Here is a 16,981-nt window from a genome sequence, read left to right as displayed (position 1 = left end):
CTGAGTCCATGCCTTGACGGGTCAGGGCTGTTTTGGCAGCAAAATGGGGATCAACACAATATTAGGGAGGTGGTCATAATGTTATACCTGATCAGTGTATATATAGTGCCAAATCATAACAGAAGTGATCTCTGGGTACACATATAGGCTCACATACTGTATGTTACACTAGATTTTACAAAATATATATGCATTTTTAATACACACCAACGGGTTGATATGATGGCAGATATGATTTTTCAGTATTCTGCAGTAATCAGTATTTGGAAAAATATAGTTTTTACTATACATGTCGGAATTACTGTAATTTGCAGATCTTACAAGTAAACAAAGCAAGCAAACAACTTTAAAAAAAAGGGGGAAACTTAAGCTGCAATGAGGTTCTTACACATCATCAGAATTACAAAGACATCCTCAGACACCTTGCAACTGTCTATACGTTTTATAGCCTTGCCTTAGATAAATAAGACATTCCTCTGGATGCCTCAAAACATTTCACCTCTCTCTCCCCCCAGATCATGCTGCCTTCTCACAATCAACTATTCAATAAAGGCCCTGCCCGAAGAAAAGAGAGATATCTCCAGACATGATGATAGCCGGGTGTACCATAAAACAAAGTTTTTATTCATTTTTCTCTCATGCACTATACAAGGAACAGCTCTAAAAATAAATAAATAAATTAGGTCGGTATTTCATTTCTGACAGCCTGTCTTTATCTTAAACCTTAAACCCTGAAGCTTAAGGGCCATGGGACAGTGACGGGCTTTCATGTGAGTGGTATCTCTGAAGCAGCTAGCCATGATCTAACGATGACCTAACTATTTCAATAAGGTCTGTGTTGATTAGAAAGGAGATTAGAGTCTGATGTCATCTGAACTGCTGTGTTGCGTCAATAATACCACACAAATCTGTAAGCTCTGAAAAGCTAAATAGGCCTACCTCTGTCCCACTTTTTAGCAGAGAACCACTGCTTTTAGGTGAAATGTTGGCAGGGAAAATGATGAGTTTTGATTCTTCTTCAGCATAAGCTATGTCAGGAATTGAGGAATTGTGTCTACATTAACTGAGCTAAAAAAAAAAAAAAAAAGAAGTGCATGTTAAAGCTTTATCAGTTTGATCTTTATCCTGGCACTGCACAGCCTGTTATTGTCATCAATGGTATTGAGAAAGATAATATTGATGATGGTAAATCTATGACGGCGATAATGACCATTAGAGGCTTAGTTCTCTGCAGCTGAGCTCTTCCTGAACTCTGAACAGTGTGCCCAAAGAAAATATTTTCAGGCTTCTGCAATCAGAGATCTTGTCCCATATTTGATCCTCGTCTCAGTGGGTTCGAGTCATGCTCAGTTTAACAGGCCTCCGAGGTCTGTGCTGAGCCTGCACTGGGATCAAACTGATTTTAGCTCAGGGCTTAGGGGCTTTCTCTGCCACGAGCAGGAAAATCACTGACCCACATTAGCTTTATTTATGGGGGCACTGGAGCCTTTCAAAGCAGTGAAGTGTGTGAAGATAGGAATGCACAACGCTGACATTAAAGGGACACCTACTGGTAAACTATAGTCATTGCACTCTGTGTTCATTCATATGCTCATGTCCATTCACAAAGCTCTTCATTCATTGTGTTCCTCATTTGACTGATGAATGCAAGTGTTACACTTTTAGTTTTTTTTGTTCTATCATTGTGATCATGTTCTTAATTTTTATTGACTGTCCCCTCCTCCATCATCATGATCACTTAGATGAAATTAAAATGGAATGTAAAACCGTTTTGTCTCAAAGTGACATTACATTTCCCTCCTGTGGCTGAGTTTGAGTATTTGTTTTTTTTCTCCGTGTTTTGAGTTTACAGGTAGGAAAAGTCCTCCTGGACAGTCCCCTATGTTATTGCCAACATACACAATCTTCTTAAATCTATAAGTCTTTTCTTTGTGTTTGCATCCCCTTGCATTAGTCTTATCCTTTTTATGCAAAGAGAATTATGTTTCCCACTTGAAGATAAAAATGAGGCGCCTCTTGTCATTTTCAGCTCATTCTCAACTTTTTCATACTTTCTTTTTGATTATTGCTTTGCCTTTCCCTTTTCCAAACAGAATGTCCTAGTGTGTGTGTGTGTGTGTGTGTGTGTGTGTGTGTGTGTGTGTGTGTGTGTGTGTGTGTGTGTCCTATTAATGTCCTGCAGTGATGAACATATTCGCCTCTCTGGATTAATAAAAATATAACTTATCATAATGTTAAATAATACTGGATGACACTTCTGGATGACAATTCCGTTAACTATACCATACTAATCAAATTGGTCCCGCCCCACTTTAACTTTCGATCTGTTGTAAAATCTCATAGACTACCCAGCTGTAAAACCATCTACCAGTGCCATTCTGTTAATTTAAATTATCAGCCCTTCATATAATATAAACATTTTTATTATAATGAACTTAAACCCACGTCCTATGTCCTCTCTTGGTCCTTCAGGCGCCTCGGACAGCTGTTTCTATTCTCTCCTCTGATTGGTCACCTTTGCCGTTCCGTTCATTTGACAAGCAAAATAGTGTTCGGCTTAGTTTGGTGGTGAGAAAAGAAAAGTCTCGTATACTATTGTCACCCGCACCCAGCAAACATGTCCGAGGAGCGATCTGAAAGGTCCGATGGAAAGATTGTGAAGATGGAGATCGACTACAGTTCAACTGTAGACCAGCGTCTCCCGGAATGCGAAAAAATGGCTAAAGTAAGCAGAGAGTGAAAGAGGCCAGCGCCGGCTGAGTCATGGTGCATCAGGAACACTGTGTTAGCATCCAAGCTAACACACACTAGATTTAGCACCCGGAAACTTCACATAACCGATGTATTGAGTGAAATTTTCTCTTAAATGTTGACACATTTTTAACTTTCACACATATCTGTAACGCCTTTATTCCCACGTAGACGTGTGCTTTTTGTTATGAAGCTCGCTAGCACGCTAGTCGTCTTAGCTGTCTAGTCATTGGTAACATAGCTAACGTGCTAGCCACGCTGAGCTAAGTACCTCTAATACTGTTAAATAATATTAACAGAAATTCTCATTTGTCATTTATGTAAGTAATGATTGTAATGTGAGAGTGTGTATTTTTTTGCTGCAGGAGGGCAAGCTACAGGAGGCCATTGAGAGCTTGTTGTCTCTGGAGAAACAAACTAGAACAGTAAGTCGGTGTATTTATGTGGCGCTATACATTGTCAGTATATGGAGTCCCAAATGAGAATATCATAAATACACTGTAAATTCATGATATTATATGACTTTATTTTTCAGCCTATCTCAATACAAGGTATATTGCAAAATAACTCTCAGCTACATATTCTGATTAAATATGTCTAATCCAGAGCAGACCTTAGCAGACCAGGGAGTAGAGTAAATCATCTTAAATAAGAAAATCCAGGACACAGACACCCAGAGCAGCCACAGTTTGCCAGAGAGGGATCTTTCTCACCCTGGAAGAAATGTGATTCTGCTTTCATTAAACTGTCATGAAAAAATGATAGAATCAACCAAAATGTCCTAGAAGACAGAAGTTGAGAAGCACCTTTATAGTTATAGAATTTCACTGAATATTTTTATGTAAATTTTAATCTGTGTTTACTTATCTGTCCTCAACCCTTGCTTAGGCATCAGACATGGTGTCCACCTCCAGAATACTTGTGGCTGTGGTTCAGATGTGTTATGAAGCCAAGGACTGGGATGCCCTGAATGAAAACATCATGTTGCTCACCAAGAGGAGGAGTCAGCTCAAACAGGTCAGATACTTCTATTTCCCTGAGTTGTGTCCAAATATATTCTCAGTTCCACAGTCTGAAGATAAATTTTCTTATTATTCCAATTATTAATACTATTATTTTTAGTCAAGATATAGTGCACGCTCTACAATATTCAATTTTATATTTTGAAGCCCTTGATTCCACTTGTGAATAATCTCACGAGTACATAAAACCAGAAATTTTAATTAAGATTTAAATAGACAGGATTCTAAGCAAACATGATTTACTGCAGTCATTTTTGTCAAGCTCTCATTGCTGAGATCTACATCTAATTTGTGTTGTGCTCTCTGTTTGTCAGGCTGTTGCCAAAATGGTACAAGAATGTTACAAGTATGTGGACGCTTTGACTGATCTGACCATCAAGCTGCGACTCATTGACACACTTCGCACTGTGACTGCTGGCAAGGTCTGGAATGTGTTTATGTGTGTTAAAACAGAGCTGTAAACTAACTAAAGCATAGACAAGGAAATTTATATCAGTTTGAACTGATGTCACATTAAGTACTGCCACACTGTATGGGGATCTTATAAGTAGCAGGTTAACAATGAAGGAGGAGGCACTAAGAAATTTGTGTTTTACCAGACATAGTTTGTTTATCTGAGACACAGTTTTTGTGTTATCACTGTAATGTGATAATGTGATGATGTAATGTGTGTCTGTCATCCACATGTATTAAAGGAAACACAGTTTTTGCACAATTTGTGAGAGTTTACTCAAAAACTTTTCCCACTCTGAGGAGTGGATGCATATGTGGTCAGATATATTAAGGGAAGGTTGTGGTGAAGAGGTGGTCATCATTCTACACAACACATAAGCCTCTTCCTCCTCCTCCTCCTCCTCCTCACTAAGCGTGTACTCCTCACAGATCTATGTAGAGATTGAGCGCGCCAGGCTGACGAAAACCTTGGCCAGTATCAAGGAGCAGAGTGGAGAGGTCAAAGAGGCTGCTTCTATTCTCCAGGAACTGCAGGTAAGAGACTGGCAAGTTTCTTCTGAAAAGTAGCTGTGAGGACAGAAGTGGAGACATCTGTGTCTGAAGAGGTTTAAGTGAATTGGATTCTTGGAGGAAATAGATTTAGCCATGTTGATATTTTTCACTGCATTTATATAGAGGAAAAATACACAAACTAAACAAATAGTCAAGTTTCATTGCCTGCTGTTTTCTAAATGCTTAGAATATTTTCTTTTCTGGCTCAGGTGGAGACATATGGTTCCATGGAGAAGAAGGAGAAGGTGGAGTTTATCTTAGAACAAATGAGGCTTTGCATTGCTGTCAAGGATTACATTCGTACTCAGATCATCAGCAAGAAGATAAACACCAAATTCTTCCAAGAGGAGGGCACCGAGGTAAGAAAGATGGCAAGAGTTGAGCATAAATAAAATACTGTAGTGTTCCCTCAAATTGACTTGACAGTTGTTTGAAAAGCATTTGGTGACTTGTCTGCGTGTTTGCTTTTGTCCCTGGTGGATCTGAGCTGAATTGATTGGTCAAACTGAACGCTAACTCTTCTCTTTTGCCCCTTGGGACATTTTAGGAGTTGAAGTTGAAGTACTACAACCTGATGATTCAGGTGGACCAGCACGAGGGCTCTTATCTATCTATCTGCAAACACTATCGGGCCATTTATGATACCCCTTGCATCTTGGAGGACAGCAGCAAGTGGCAACAGGTACATGGGTTCAAATAAATTATTATGATGCACTTATGTCTGTTCCAAAACTTTTTTTCTGCTTCATGCCTTTTGAGTGTTAAAAGAAAAGCAATTAATTTGTGTTTCAGGCCCTGAAGAGTGTGGTGCTGTACGTGATTCTTTCCCCTTATGATAATGAGCAGTCAGACCTCGTGCACAGAATCAGTGCAGACAAGAAACTGGAAGAAATCCCCAAATACAAGTAAGACACTTTGAATTCAGTGAATAAGTCACAGAAATAACGTAATTTCAGCCTAATGTCTTTAATAGACAATATTCATTGACATTACTAAGACAAACATATATCTTAAAAAAGGAAAGGCCGTCAGAATTGATTATTAATTGTACATACTGACAGCTCATACATAACAGCCCGTCAGTGGCCAGAACATTTTGAAGTGTGACCAGCAAAGTAATTGTGTGTGTGTTTGCCACTCAGGGGAAGTGCCCATAGCAACTGTCACAAATGGTGATATCACGTGCATACCCTCTGTAGCAAGTTGTGAACACCAGGGAATTTTCAATATGTTCTTCCTCTCTGCCCAGGGACCTTCTGAAGCAGTTTACCACTATGGAGCTGATGCGCTGGGCCTCCCTGGTAGAGGATTATGGAAAGGAGCTGAGAGAGGGCTCACCTGACAGCCCTGCCACAGACGTCTTCTCTTATTCAGAGGAGGGGGAGAAAAGGTGGAAGGACCTGAAGAACAGAGTGGTGGAGCATGTAAGTTATACAGTCAAGAGTCTCTGGGAATTTCAGTGCTAAAGGAATCCAATGAAAATTCAAAACAGTACTGCTACATTTTTGATATGTCCAAAATACCATTAGTAGATATTAATATATATGTAAAGACCATGCTGAATAAGCCTTTTCAAGCACTGACATGTAGCATCACAAGGTCAAAGTTCTATTTTATTGCCCAAAAGACTGATTGATACCAATTTGAGCGAATTTGAATCAATTTGGAGTAAAGTGAGCAAAGTTACAGTGAGAACAATAGAAATATGATGCAATCATCATGGGAAAATGAGGTGATATTGAAGCTCTTTGCAGATTCATTGGCTAAACTAGTAGAGTGCGATGTGCAATATTAAAATACACTCAAATTAGCTTGGTAATGGATGGTTGAATTTAACTTCTGAATACATTTTTCAGCTGTAAGTGTTTATGTGACCTCAAAGCTTCTCTGTTCTAACCTTGAATAATTTATGCAAATATTTAGCTGCAAATATGTATATAAATTAAATTCTCCATTGTTCCCCTAGAACATCAGAATAATGGCCAAGTATTACACCAGAATCACCATGAAGAGGATGGCTGGACTCCTCGACCTCTCCATTGACGTAAGCAACAGTTTTACTGAGTATGCAAACTGAAGCTTGGGCTAACAGCACAGAAAAAAAGACGTTTGCTGCTGGGTCATATGGCTTTGTCAGTCTGTGTTTTGTTTTTCTTTTTTTATGGTTTATTTTTTTTTCAAACAGTGTTGGCATTTCGAGTCCAAGATGTGTGTGCATATTTTAAGAAATATTTTTTGCTATTTGCTGATTTGGGTAATTATGGGTCACTGACAAATTACATGTTTTATGCAAGGTCATGTTGAGGTTAGTTGTAGTTGAGGATAATTAGGTACAACTAAAATTGAATTCCAAAAATATACATTATAAAATAGTTTACCAATAACTGTGGATGTTTTTTTTTAAATTTGAAAAATATCTTGAATCAGCCAGTATGGCTTGCAGAGCTGCTTTTGGATAGTAAGGTCAGGATAGGATAGTCAGGATTTGGACCCACAGAAGAAAATTTTGACAAATACTAACACGACTGTCTGCTCAAATATTTTGTCAGGAGTCCGAGGAGTTCCTTTCCAGCCTAGTTGTAAACAAGACGATTTATGCCAAAGTGGACCGGCTGGCTGGCATCATCAACTTTCAGAGGCCGAAAGACCCCAATGACCTGCTCAACGATTGGTCGCACAAACTCAACTCCCTCATGTCTCTGGTCAACAAAACCACACATCTCATTGCCAAGGAGGAGATGATCCACAACCTGCAGTGAAAGAGGAATAGAGATGTTTTTTGTTTTGTTCGATATTTGTTGTTTTTCCTTCTGTGGGAATGTTTTTGAATATACAGTATATTGGCAAACTGTGAATGCAGCATTATTCCAATGTCATATAATTGGAGAAAAATCTGCAGCACATACACAGTTCCCCAACTTTGTTCATTTTTTTACTGTCTGGTAAAACATTGACAATAAACACATGAGCACCTCCCCTCTTTGCCTCTTTCTGTAAGTCTTAACAAAGACTTATTTTTCAAAAAGGTTTCTCTGCACCATTTGATAATATATAAACAACAGTTTAGCATCTAGTGCTGTACGAAAACTGTATGAAATCTCTGTTAAATGTATGCATTAACAATAAACTCACATTTTGTTAACCTTGTATAGATTTTATATTTAACCTTTTCTTCTTTTTTTTAATTTTAAGGTTCTTGTAAACATGACTGCAACACATCATTCAGTGGGTTCTATATTAAAGGTTATCTTCTATTTTTAGTTTTGTGCAAAATGAATAATTAATCAATTTTTGTCAAGTTTATGCAGTACAATTTAAGTCTTAATTTAATCAGAACAATTTAAATCTTCTTGTCTGTTGATACTGATAATGATGTGTTACACATCCATGCTGTTATCTTACAGTGGTATTTTCGGTTATATGGAAAAGAAATTCATCTCCAGAGAAACAATTTTTTGTTTCACTTCTATTCTGGTCTCAGGACAACAGACAAACATACATATGGGTGAAAAGAGGAGACATGAGCCGTCTGCCCCTAATATTCCTTTGTTGAACTCTTCAATTTTTCTCCATCTACCTCAAAAATGCTCCTGCTATTAAAGTTGCTTATCAAAAGTTTCAACAAAGGTTAAAATGCGACACTATCAGTCTGTACAGCCTGGTTTGTTTGTTTGCATCTGTAGAGATGCTATCATCCTATTTAATATTGTACATAGTCTGGTAATTTTGGTATAAAGAAGAAAACCAGTCAAATGGTTGTGTCAACTGTAATTGTAGTGACAAATTATGTGAGTAAGGTGCTTTGGTATTTGTGGTTACTACATCTCAACCAAGTTCAACACCTATGGAAGGTAGACAGCACTTTGCACCACAAAACACTAAGTGAGGGAATATTGTATCTTTTGGAAGAATGGTGTTCATCCCACCAGGACCAGTAAAATTTATATCAAGGAGCACTGAACACACTCATCACTTTGGTGAAATGATGTCATTACAAAAGGTTGTGCCTGGTGGAAATATAAAACCTTACTTTTAAATGTAAATGCATCTATAACATAAAGAGCTTCAAATACAGCATTGTCACCTTTTTTTCCAATGATGGCTGGACAATGATGGTTAAAATATATGACATGGGTGTATTTGTATTCAGATCTTAACAATGCATACTGTTGCTGCCACGCCATAAATTTGGACTGAGCAATTGTTGTATCACCTAATCTGTGCTTACTGTTGTAATTTGCGAGCAATAATAACAAGTTAGCTTCCATCGCTTGTTCATTTTCTTTCACTGACAATTTTTTTGGCTCTTAATGGCACTTTCTTGCCATATGTTTGGGGGGGTGTGTGGGGAGCGGTGGGGGTTGGGGTCTTAGGGGTCAATAAAGCTTGATTTGATTTGAGACACAACAGTATATGAATGCATGAAATGTTGTATGCCACCTCCTTCTCTCCCAACATTTACTGTCAATCTATAATGATTTATAAAATAAAGGCAAAAATGCTGTGAAAATCATCTTGAAAAAGTTTTTGGTGCACTCTTGTAGCTAGGAATGTGATTGACGCTGGCTTTGATTGTTTGAGTTTAATAAGCCTGATAAGGGTTCAATGAATGACAGTGCTCTGATAACAAAAGCAAAGAGAGTCAATCGTATCATTCCCTCTGGTTGTTTAACAAGGTTTGCCACAGGTTATAGGTTATTGTCCCTTTTTTGTCTCTTTTTTGCAAAATGCCAAAGCCAATGCAAAGTATGTTTTTAAAAATCCATTTTATACAAATAAGCAAACTAATAAGTAGAAGTTAAGTGATTGTTATTGCCCTAGTTGTAGAGCATGTGGGGATTTCCAACAATAAATGACAATTTTACATGTGTTTTCTCATAAATCCACGATCAGTTTTATTAGGATGTACAGGAAATCTCTACGTTTTATTAAGACACACTCACACATAAGTTGAATAAGTGTGTGTTAATAAACACACTCACACATGAGTTGGTCTTTCTATAGTTGAGAGTACTCTCATAGACATAACGCATTCTTTAGCCCCTTACCCCTAACCTTAACCATCAGAAATAAACGCCTAACCTACATCTTATTGTAACCTGAACCCTTAAACCGAGTCTTAACCCTCAAACACCCCACTAAAGGTTTGAGGACCAGCAAAAATGTCCTCACAACTGAAATTAGTCCACACAGCCATAGAACAGACAAACACACACACGCACACACACACACACACTAGTCCGCTCAACCTTCAGATCAGTACATCCCACTATGCTTTGCGATGGTCTGACAAGTGGATCCAAGATGGCGTAGAAAGTAAAGCTAGGTAAGTGTTGACTTCCCATTTTCAGCCTTTTCAGTTGTCTTTTTCAGCGCAAAGCCACTGACACAAATCCCCCTCATACATCATTGGGATAATGACGAATGCTTTGAGTTCATGCATGGGTAACAACACGATGTCACATCCATTATATGAGCCCAAACACCGTGGCAAATTTACAGGCCCGAACCCGTTTTGTTTCGGCGAACCTAGCTAGCTAGCTTGCTAACGTTAACAAACCAGCAAGCTATTCGTGTTGTGAGCTTGCCAGTTTGGTGCCAAGAAAGGCCGTGTTTGGGCTAGCAAGCTAACTGTTAGCTACGCATACCCTGGTTAGACTGGCAGAACTGTTTACCCTGTGCAAACGCGGATGGTAAGTTAACCTACACTGTGGGGGCATTTTCCAGGGCTTTGTAACGCTGCCGTCATCGCTCTGACTTGCAACAGTCATGGTGAAGTTTAGCAGACAAACAACAGCTATAACTACATGCAGTGAGGCGAAACAAGTAATTTCCAACATTTGTGTTTAATACTGTTTGGTCTTTTGATATCTGCTATTTTGGCTCAAAGAAATTCCGAAGTTTTTTTTCAGCCGCTGTTTTCTGAACGTCGGTGCCAACGATACTGTCGAGCCAAATAACGTTATGTCAGGATGAAAGCAGTCGATGTTATTTTACAGCTATCCTTAGCTATAAAATTAGCTTTTTATTCCACTGTACTGCAGATGAAGCTGTAGTCACAGTAGTAGGATCCCACGACTGGCCAAAAAAAAAGAAAAGGAAAAAAAAAAACAAGGCAGGTGTCCACCCACTGTATCCCGCCAAACTATTTGTTGTTGTCCCTATGAAGTGGCTGGCTTGCCAGCACTAACATTAGGGTACAGCTATTCCTACAGTTCCAAATAAGAGTGTGAAACGCTGTATAGGTTTTGAAGTAACCTCTCTTAATTGGAGTAAATGCTGCCTTAAGATCAGCCCTATATTTGGTTTCATCTATGACACTAGTTTCTCAGCGTCAGACCTTGTACTTTTTTTGCCCAAGCAACTTTCAGCCCTCACCGCACATATTGTCCAACATTTTCTAACTATATTGTTATGATATTTTAGGTCATTGCATGAAGTTGTAAAATATGAAACACCAGAGTGTGTCTTATTTGCCACTATGATGGTAATGCCATTGGATGACTGCCTATGCAATGCATATGTCTCAGTGGTGTTTTTGACACCAGACAGGTGCAGTCTAAATACACTTCCTGACATTCACCTGAACCTGTCTTGCAGGAATGGGGGCTTGACCAGTGTTTCTTGATGAAGATGCTCGAGATGTTTAAGATGCACTATATCTGTTATTAGGTGTGGAAGCATATTGCTACCACACCAGGAAAAGAAAAACAGATCAGTATCATGTTATGACAGGTTTATTTTAATAATGATGTTATAATATTATAAGGAGATATTTTCATGTTATTACAACATGCAAACTTATCATATTGTAAGATAAAACTTTTCTTGTTATAACAATATACATTTATATTGTTAGAACATGAAACTTTCACCTAAATTCTTATAACTCATGTTTGAGAAAACAGTGGTGGAGAACAGATTAATTGTGGAATGTAGCTCATTTACACAATTTAAGTTCTGTGTCATATTAATGTGATTACATCTTCTTATAACAATATACTTTTAATGTTATAACTTGGTGCTGATCTGTTATTGTTTTTCTGGCTTGGCAGCAATAGTTGCTGTTGTAATAGCGGTATAACAGGTGCTGCAACATTATTTGTCCTGTCTGGCCTGTTGACATTGCATAGTTTAATTTACAAAATTGTGAGACTTCTCATAAGATATAGAAATTGTTCCTGATTTGAATGTTTGAATTTTTAGAGGAAGTGAACTCAGCAACATTTCACTTTTTTCATGGGAAAAAATGAGATTATGGAGAAAAACAGAGCTGTAATATTTTGTCAGATGCTCTACATGAAATCACAAATTGTTAGCTGCTTAAGTCATCCACCATTTTCAGTTTGTTCATGCTCAGTTCATTCAGACTCATGTAGCTTCTGTCTGAGGAAATGGAGATGGGTGTGCTGCTCAACATTGGATAAAAATATTGCATTGTATTGCATTTTATGTTAATTCTGGGTGGAATCTAAGCAGTGAAAAGGTATGATGGATGCTATACATCAACACTAACTTCAGAGTGAGTCTGTGTCATTTGCGCACCCAACATGTACTGTACATTAGGTGAGGAATTTGTCTGTATGTTATGGTCCTAAGAGACAAGAACAGACTGACTCAGAGGCAGTGCCAGTTGGGCTAGAACAGCTGTTACAAGCATAGTTGCCTGTTGTAGGGTAATCGAGAAGTAACTATCTGAAACACCCATTGCAAGGTTAATATGCTTTTTATTACCAAATTAAACAAAAATGGGAGATGTCTTTTTTTCTGCTCTTCTGCTCTTCTAGACATAAAATGTCCAATGAATGTTTTGTCTTACTACCTCTGGTACACTTTCTGAAATACACTGCACTATGTAATAAAAGTGCACTGCACACTATATATTCTAATTCTTTCCACATTGTATGTATACCGCTGCCCAAATGGGGGGAGGATCACAGCAGGAAAACATTTCACTGCCATTGTCTTGACATTGTGTATGTGAGACGAATAAAAACTTGAACTGCTGTCACATAAAGTCAGTTTTCCTGCAGAATGTGGGTTTATCTGTTGCTTGATGTTTTCATCATACTGTTGGTGCAGCTTTAACATACAGTCGTTGTCTGCTGTCTCACTTTCAAGGACTAGCTGTCACTAATATACCCAGAATTACTGGGCCACAGTTTGACTGTTCCTTTCAAGCCAGTCATAATCAAAAGCTGAATTCCAGGCTGTGGTTAATGCTAGAATGGAAATTCAGCATCAGCTAATTGTTGTGGAATTTTAATTAGCAACCTAAAGTTTGTTTTGCCAGCCATCTTTACACGTAATAACCATAATGGGGCTTTGGGGGCAGCATTTTTGTGATAAAAGCTTTTTCTTTGCCACCCTGAGATAATCTGCAGTGCGAATGGTGAAACCAGTGAGGTGGAAATAGGACCAAAAGTTACTAGGCTGTTGGCCAAGGTTGAGCATTTGTGGCCCTGGTGTTCTCCAGCAGGTCATGGTGTACCTTTCCTATCCAGATATGTGCTGGTTGGTGTGAAGGAGGGCTTCTTGTAATCCCAGACTGAGGTTTAGATTCTCTTGCTGTTGCCCTGCTGCCTTTTTGTTGTTTGGCAAAGCATGAATGAATTGTGCAGGGGTCATAGAGACTAGTGGTGGGTATTATACCGTAAACTCAATCTTGTAATCAACTGTAGGTTAACACATTTACAAGCCAAGTATTTAGGAAAAGGAAAAGGAAAATCATTCCCTATCTGACCAAACCAGTGACCCGAATTAAACCTGCTTGTTGGTTAGCAAATATTATCTGGCCAGGCTTCATTATCCTGCCTCTTGGTTTGGTTTGTTATGCTGAACAGAGATTTACGCAGTAATGGTACAAGAGATCATAAAGTGGACTGCTTAGTAGGCTAGATTTCTCTTCTGACCAACTCAGAGCTACTCCAGGACTTGAATAGATAATAATGCTACTTATTTAGCACCGTGGGGCATAAGTGTTGTGGTACACTTGATACTTCCATACATCTAGCAATGCACTCGGACACATCATCAGTGATAGTACCAGGGGTCATCGGGGTCTTTGAACTCCAGATACCCTCACCCAGGCAACCCGGCCAGGAGGGATCAGTTCCCAGCCTGTGTCCAAGAGACATTTTTCCATGGCTTGTCTCCTCCTTGTCTCTGAAGCTCTGCCGATTGCTTTTTGTTTACGTGCACCAGTGATGCCCAGAAGGCTGAAGGCTTTGCACAGTAATTTTCTCACAAAGCCCCTGCCCCCCTCAGTGGGCATGCACCATGCACACCACTCTGTCCGAGGCACTCCTCTGCAAGTTTACCTTTTTTTTTTTTAACTTTATTCTGGCTGACCTCCCCCATCCGCTCCTCCCAGGACCGTAAACTCTGGCATGACCACCTACTTAGATGTTCTAGAGACCAGCAAGATGTCTGGTCTAAGGGTGGTCTCCACAGGTAATTAGGATCTCAAATAGAAACCTCAGATATAAACTTCAGAGTAATTTGTGGTCCTCTCATGGCTTAGAAGTAGTTGTGGTTGTTGGATGCTAATTCCCAGACATATTGCATTTCTAAATTTTCCTTAGAGTTGATTTAAAGTATAATCGAAGTATATTGTCTTTAAAAACCAAGAGACAATCACATGGTTTTCTAGGAATTAAATTTATTCCCTTGTACTAGTTATACCGTAATATGCAGAAAGGTAGCCAGATATTTTGTCCTCCCACCACCACCTACAATCACACACAGCCTCCTGCTTCACACAGAACCAAAGGCTATTCCTTCTTACACTTGAATACAAATGTGTGTTTAAATGTAAATTTATGGGATACACACATTCCTTTAAATCCCAGAAAGGTGGGGCTGATAAGAAGAACACACACACACACACACACACACACACAGCTGTAATTTAAAGAAGTGGACAGCAGGTGCAGTCCAGAGGATGCTGCAAGTCCAACATGGCCTGTTGTTGATTCTGCAAACACTGATTGCCAAAACATGTTGCGATTGACAACCATATCAGCGGAGAATGTGTCTGATGTCTTAACCAAGATTTAGAATTCCTGTCTTTGCTCTATTTTTGGACAGTAGTTGAATGTAGAATGTAGATATAAGTTTGTAAGTATTTTTAAGAGGAAAGCATTAAGAGTTAATACCATTGATAAAGGCAATACACACACGTTTGAGGTTGATGCCTTATATAAACTATGTAGGCAGTATTGAGCCTAAAGCAGATGCTCTGAATTACAGTCCAAAGTTGAGATTTACTACATTGGCATGTATTTCCTTTGGCACATAGTTAATGTTGACAGTTTGGCTCTATGATGTGTCACAACACACCCCGTTTCCCTATGTGTACTGTCCAGCACACCGCACTGTCTAGTATCAATAAAGCCTTTATATACTGAATTATCAATTATGAAAATGGTGTTAGTCTAAGGAGTCAGATGACGCCAGACAGTAGACTCTGCTGTTGTTAGCTTTAGAGCTTGAGATGATAAAAAGTATGTCTGACATAATGCTTTAAGCTTCTCATATGACCACTGTTTTTTCCAGCTAGTTGTAGATGTATTTTAATGCACACTGTGTGAGCAGAGGCTCAGAATATAAGGTACATGAGGATGAACACTAGGATGTGGATCCTGGTGAGCAGAAATCCACATTGTTTGCTACGACCCATTAAACACCGTTTCTTTAGATTAGGATTAAAGGCTGTTCCTCAAGATAAAGTCTTAAAATTTTTGGTTTTGTCCCACTGACAGTTTTAAACCCATAGATATTTAGTTTACAATGATATAAGACAAAGACAAGCTGGAACAATCCTATGATCTTATCTTTCAAATGAAAAAAAAAAATCACATTAGAGTTTTTATTCTTTGAAATATGTTAGTCTCATGTAATGACAATTAAGTTGTGCTACCCGTAACTCCAGTAGGAGGGAAAATCTCTTGTCAAATTCAGATTTTAGTTAGTAACTGATCTTGACAGTCATTGTTCTCGTGACAGATTCTGCTCATCTTGCTCCAATCTGACTTTATTCCAACTTACTTATGTAGAAAGCTAAGTTGGAATAACATTTACAGTGAAAAGACTGGTGGCATTTTGGATGGCAGGTTTGTGTATGACATTAAATTTTTAAGATATGCCAAATAAGACATACTTTATATAACACCACTGCATTTTGACTTGCGTTGCATGTGAAGTTTAAGTAGTTTCTAGGGCCCTGACAAATTCTGTATCATGCAATTTTGGCTGTACAACTTTGTGATGTTTAAAATTGTTAGAGGACAACAAATAACTCACTCCTCTCAAGATAGAAACAGAGTGGGTCCCTCTCTCTGTTTCTCTGATATCTACTTCTCTCAGTATCACAGTGTCCCGCTTGGCTGGCTCTAAATTATCAGTTATTATAAGTTAATTTCCTGTAAATTCCTTGAAGCATTTGTGAAAGATTTTGAACTGAGCGTTCTTTTGTAAAGCAGTCTGAAAAACAGTCACACGTAATGCATTAAGAATTGACATGTCTTTAACAGCCATCAAAGGTCTGAAAAATTAAATCAAGTTTGTGTAAGATGCAAAAATGATGGTCAAAAAATTGGTCAAAAAACATGTCAAGACCGAGTTATGAAGCAAGCAGATAAGGATGTGTTTCACCAATAGGTTTGTATGTGTGTGGGAGTACTGTTGGTTTTATTTTCTTAGATTGTATAACTTGATAAGCTCTTACAAATAGTCAGTGTGATGGTCAGTACGTTTGACACATTTGCATGTGCACTTTTAGAGGGCTTTAGGGCATGCTTGAGGTAACAAGAAACAAATTGTCATGGACAGAGGAGGTGGTTTTGTGAAAATGAGAAAAGGAGTAAGTGGTTTTAGAATAATACATCACACGTGACAACTTTTTTCTGCCCCTCAGTTGACAGTAACTACAGCATTTCATTTCCTGTGGAAAAACGAATATTCCTTATTGGCTGGTGTTATGTTTTCTGTAGTGCGCAGTCCTAGAGTTTTGTGGACAGTCCGTGGTAATATGAGTGTCAGTCTGTAACTGCTGCAAGGAGTTTGGAAAATTTTTGTTTTTAACCAGCAGCAGCATTTAAGAGGCAGCACCTGCAAAATGTTGCTGAACTGCAGGGAAAAAGACAGATTATTCAACAGAAAGCAGCTTTATGTCAGAGTTCATTTTTTGAACTGCTGGTTGC

General features: G+C 38.6%; 2 protein-coding genes across 3 annotated transcripts in view; both read left to right on the top strand.

The window, feature by feature from the left end:
* The first annotated feature begins 2,526 nt into the window (after positions 1–2,526).
* psmd12 (proteasome 26S subunit, non-ATPase 12) lies at positions 2,527–7,754 on the top strand. The gene is made up of 11 exons (XM_041036883.1): positions 2,527–2,725; positions 3,117–3,176; positions 3,640–3,768; positions 4,088–4,195; positions 4,656–4,760; positions 4,988–5,137; positions 5,326–5,460; positions 5,571–5,683; positions 6,028–6,202; positions 6,745–6,822; positions 7,328–7,754. Exons 1-11 carry the CDS (start codon positions 2,618–2,620, stop codon positions 7,535–7,537), a joined length of 1,371 nt encoding a protein of 456 aa, XP_040892817.1. The 5' UTR covers positions 2,527–2,617; the 3' UTR covers positions 7,538–7,754.
* Positions 7,755–10,062: 2,308 nt separating this feature from the next.
* helz (helicase with zinc finger) overlaps positions 10,063–16,981 on the top strand; it is a 50,628-nt gene continuing 43,709 nt past the window's right edge. For both annotated transcript variants that reach the window (XM_041036875.1, XM_041036874.1), the window contains exon 1: positions 10,063–10,104. The gene's annotated coding sequence lies outside the window, so the exon portion shown is untranslated. The remainder of the gene's footprint in view (positions 10,105–16,981) is intronic.

The sequence above is a fragment of the Toxotes jaculatrix genome, chromosome 4 (assembly GCF_017976425.1).
Source record: "Toxotes jaculatrix isolate fToxJac2 chromosome 4, fToxJac2.pri, whole genome shotgun sequence".
Classification (NCBI taxonomy): domain Eukaryota; kingdom Metazoa; phylum Chordata; class Actinopteri; family Toxotidae; genus Toxotes; species Toxotes jaculatrix.
This window is presented reverse-complemented; position numbering and strand designations above follow the sequence as displayed.

Bases quoted from the DNA above. Each gene is read 5' to 3' on its own strand.
- psmd12 (XM_041036883.1), top strand. From the start codon at position 2,618: ATGTCCGAGGAGCGATCTGAAAGGTCCGATGGAAAGATTGTGAAGATG. The intron at 4,761-4,987 runs GTAAGAGACTGG...TTTCTGGCTCAG, and splicing joins CTATTCTCCAGGAACTGCAG to GTGGAGACATATGGTTCCAT. The intron at 5,138-5,325 runs GTAAGAAAGATG...GGGACATTTTAG, and splicing joins TCCAAGAGGAGGGCACCGAG to GAGTTGAAGTTGAAGTACTA.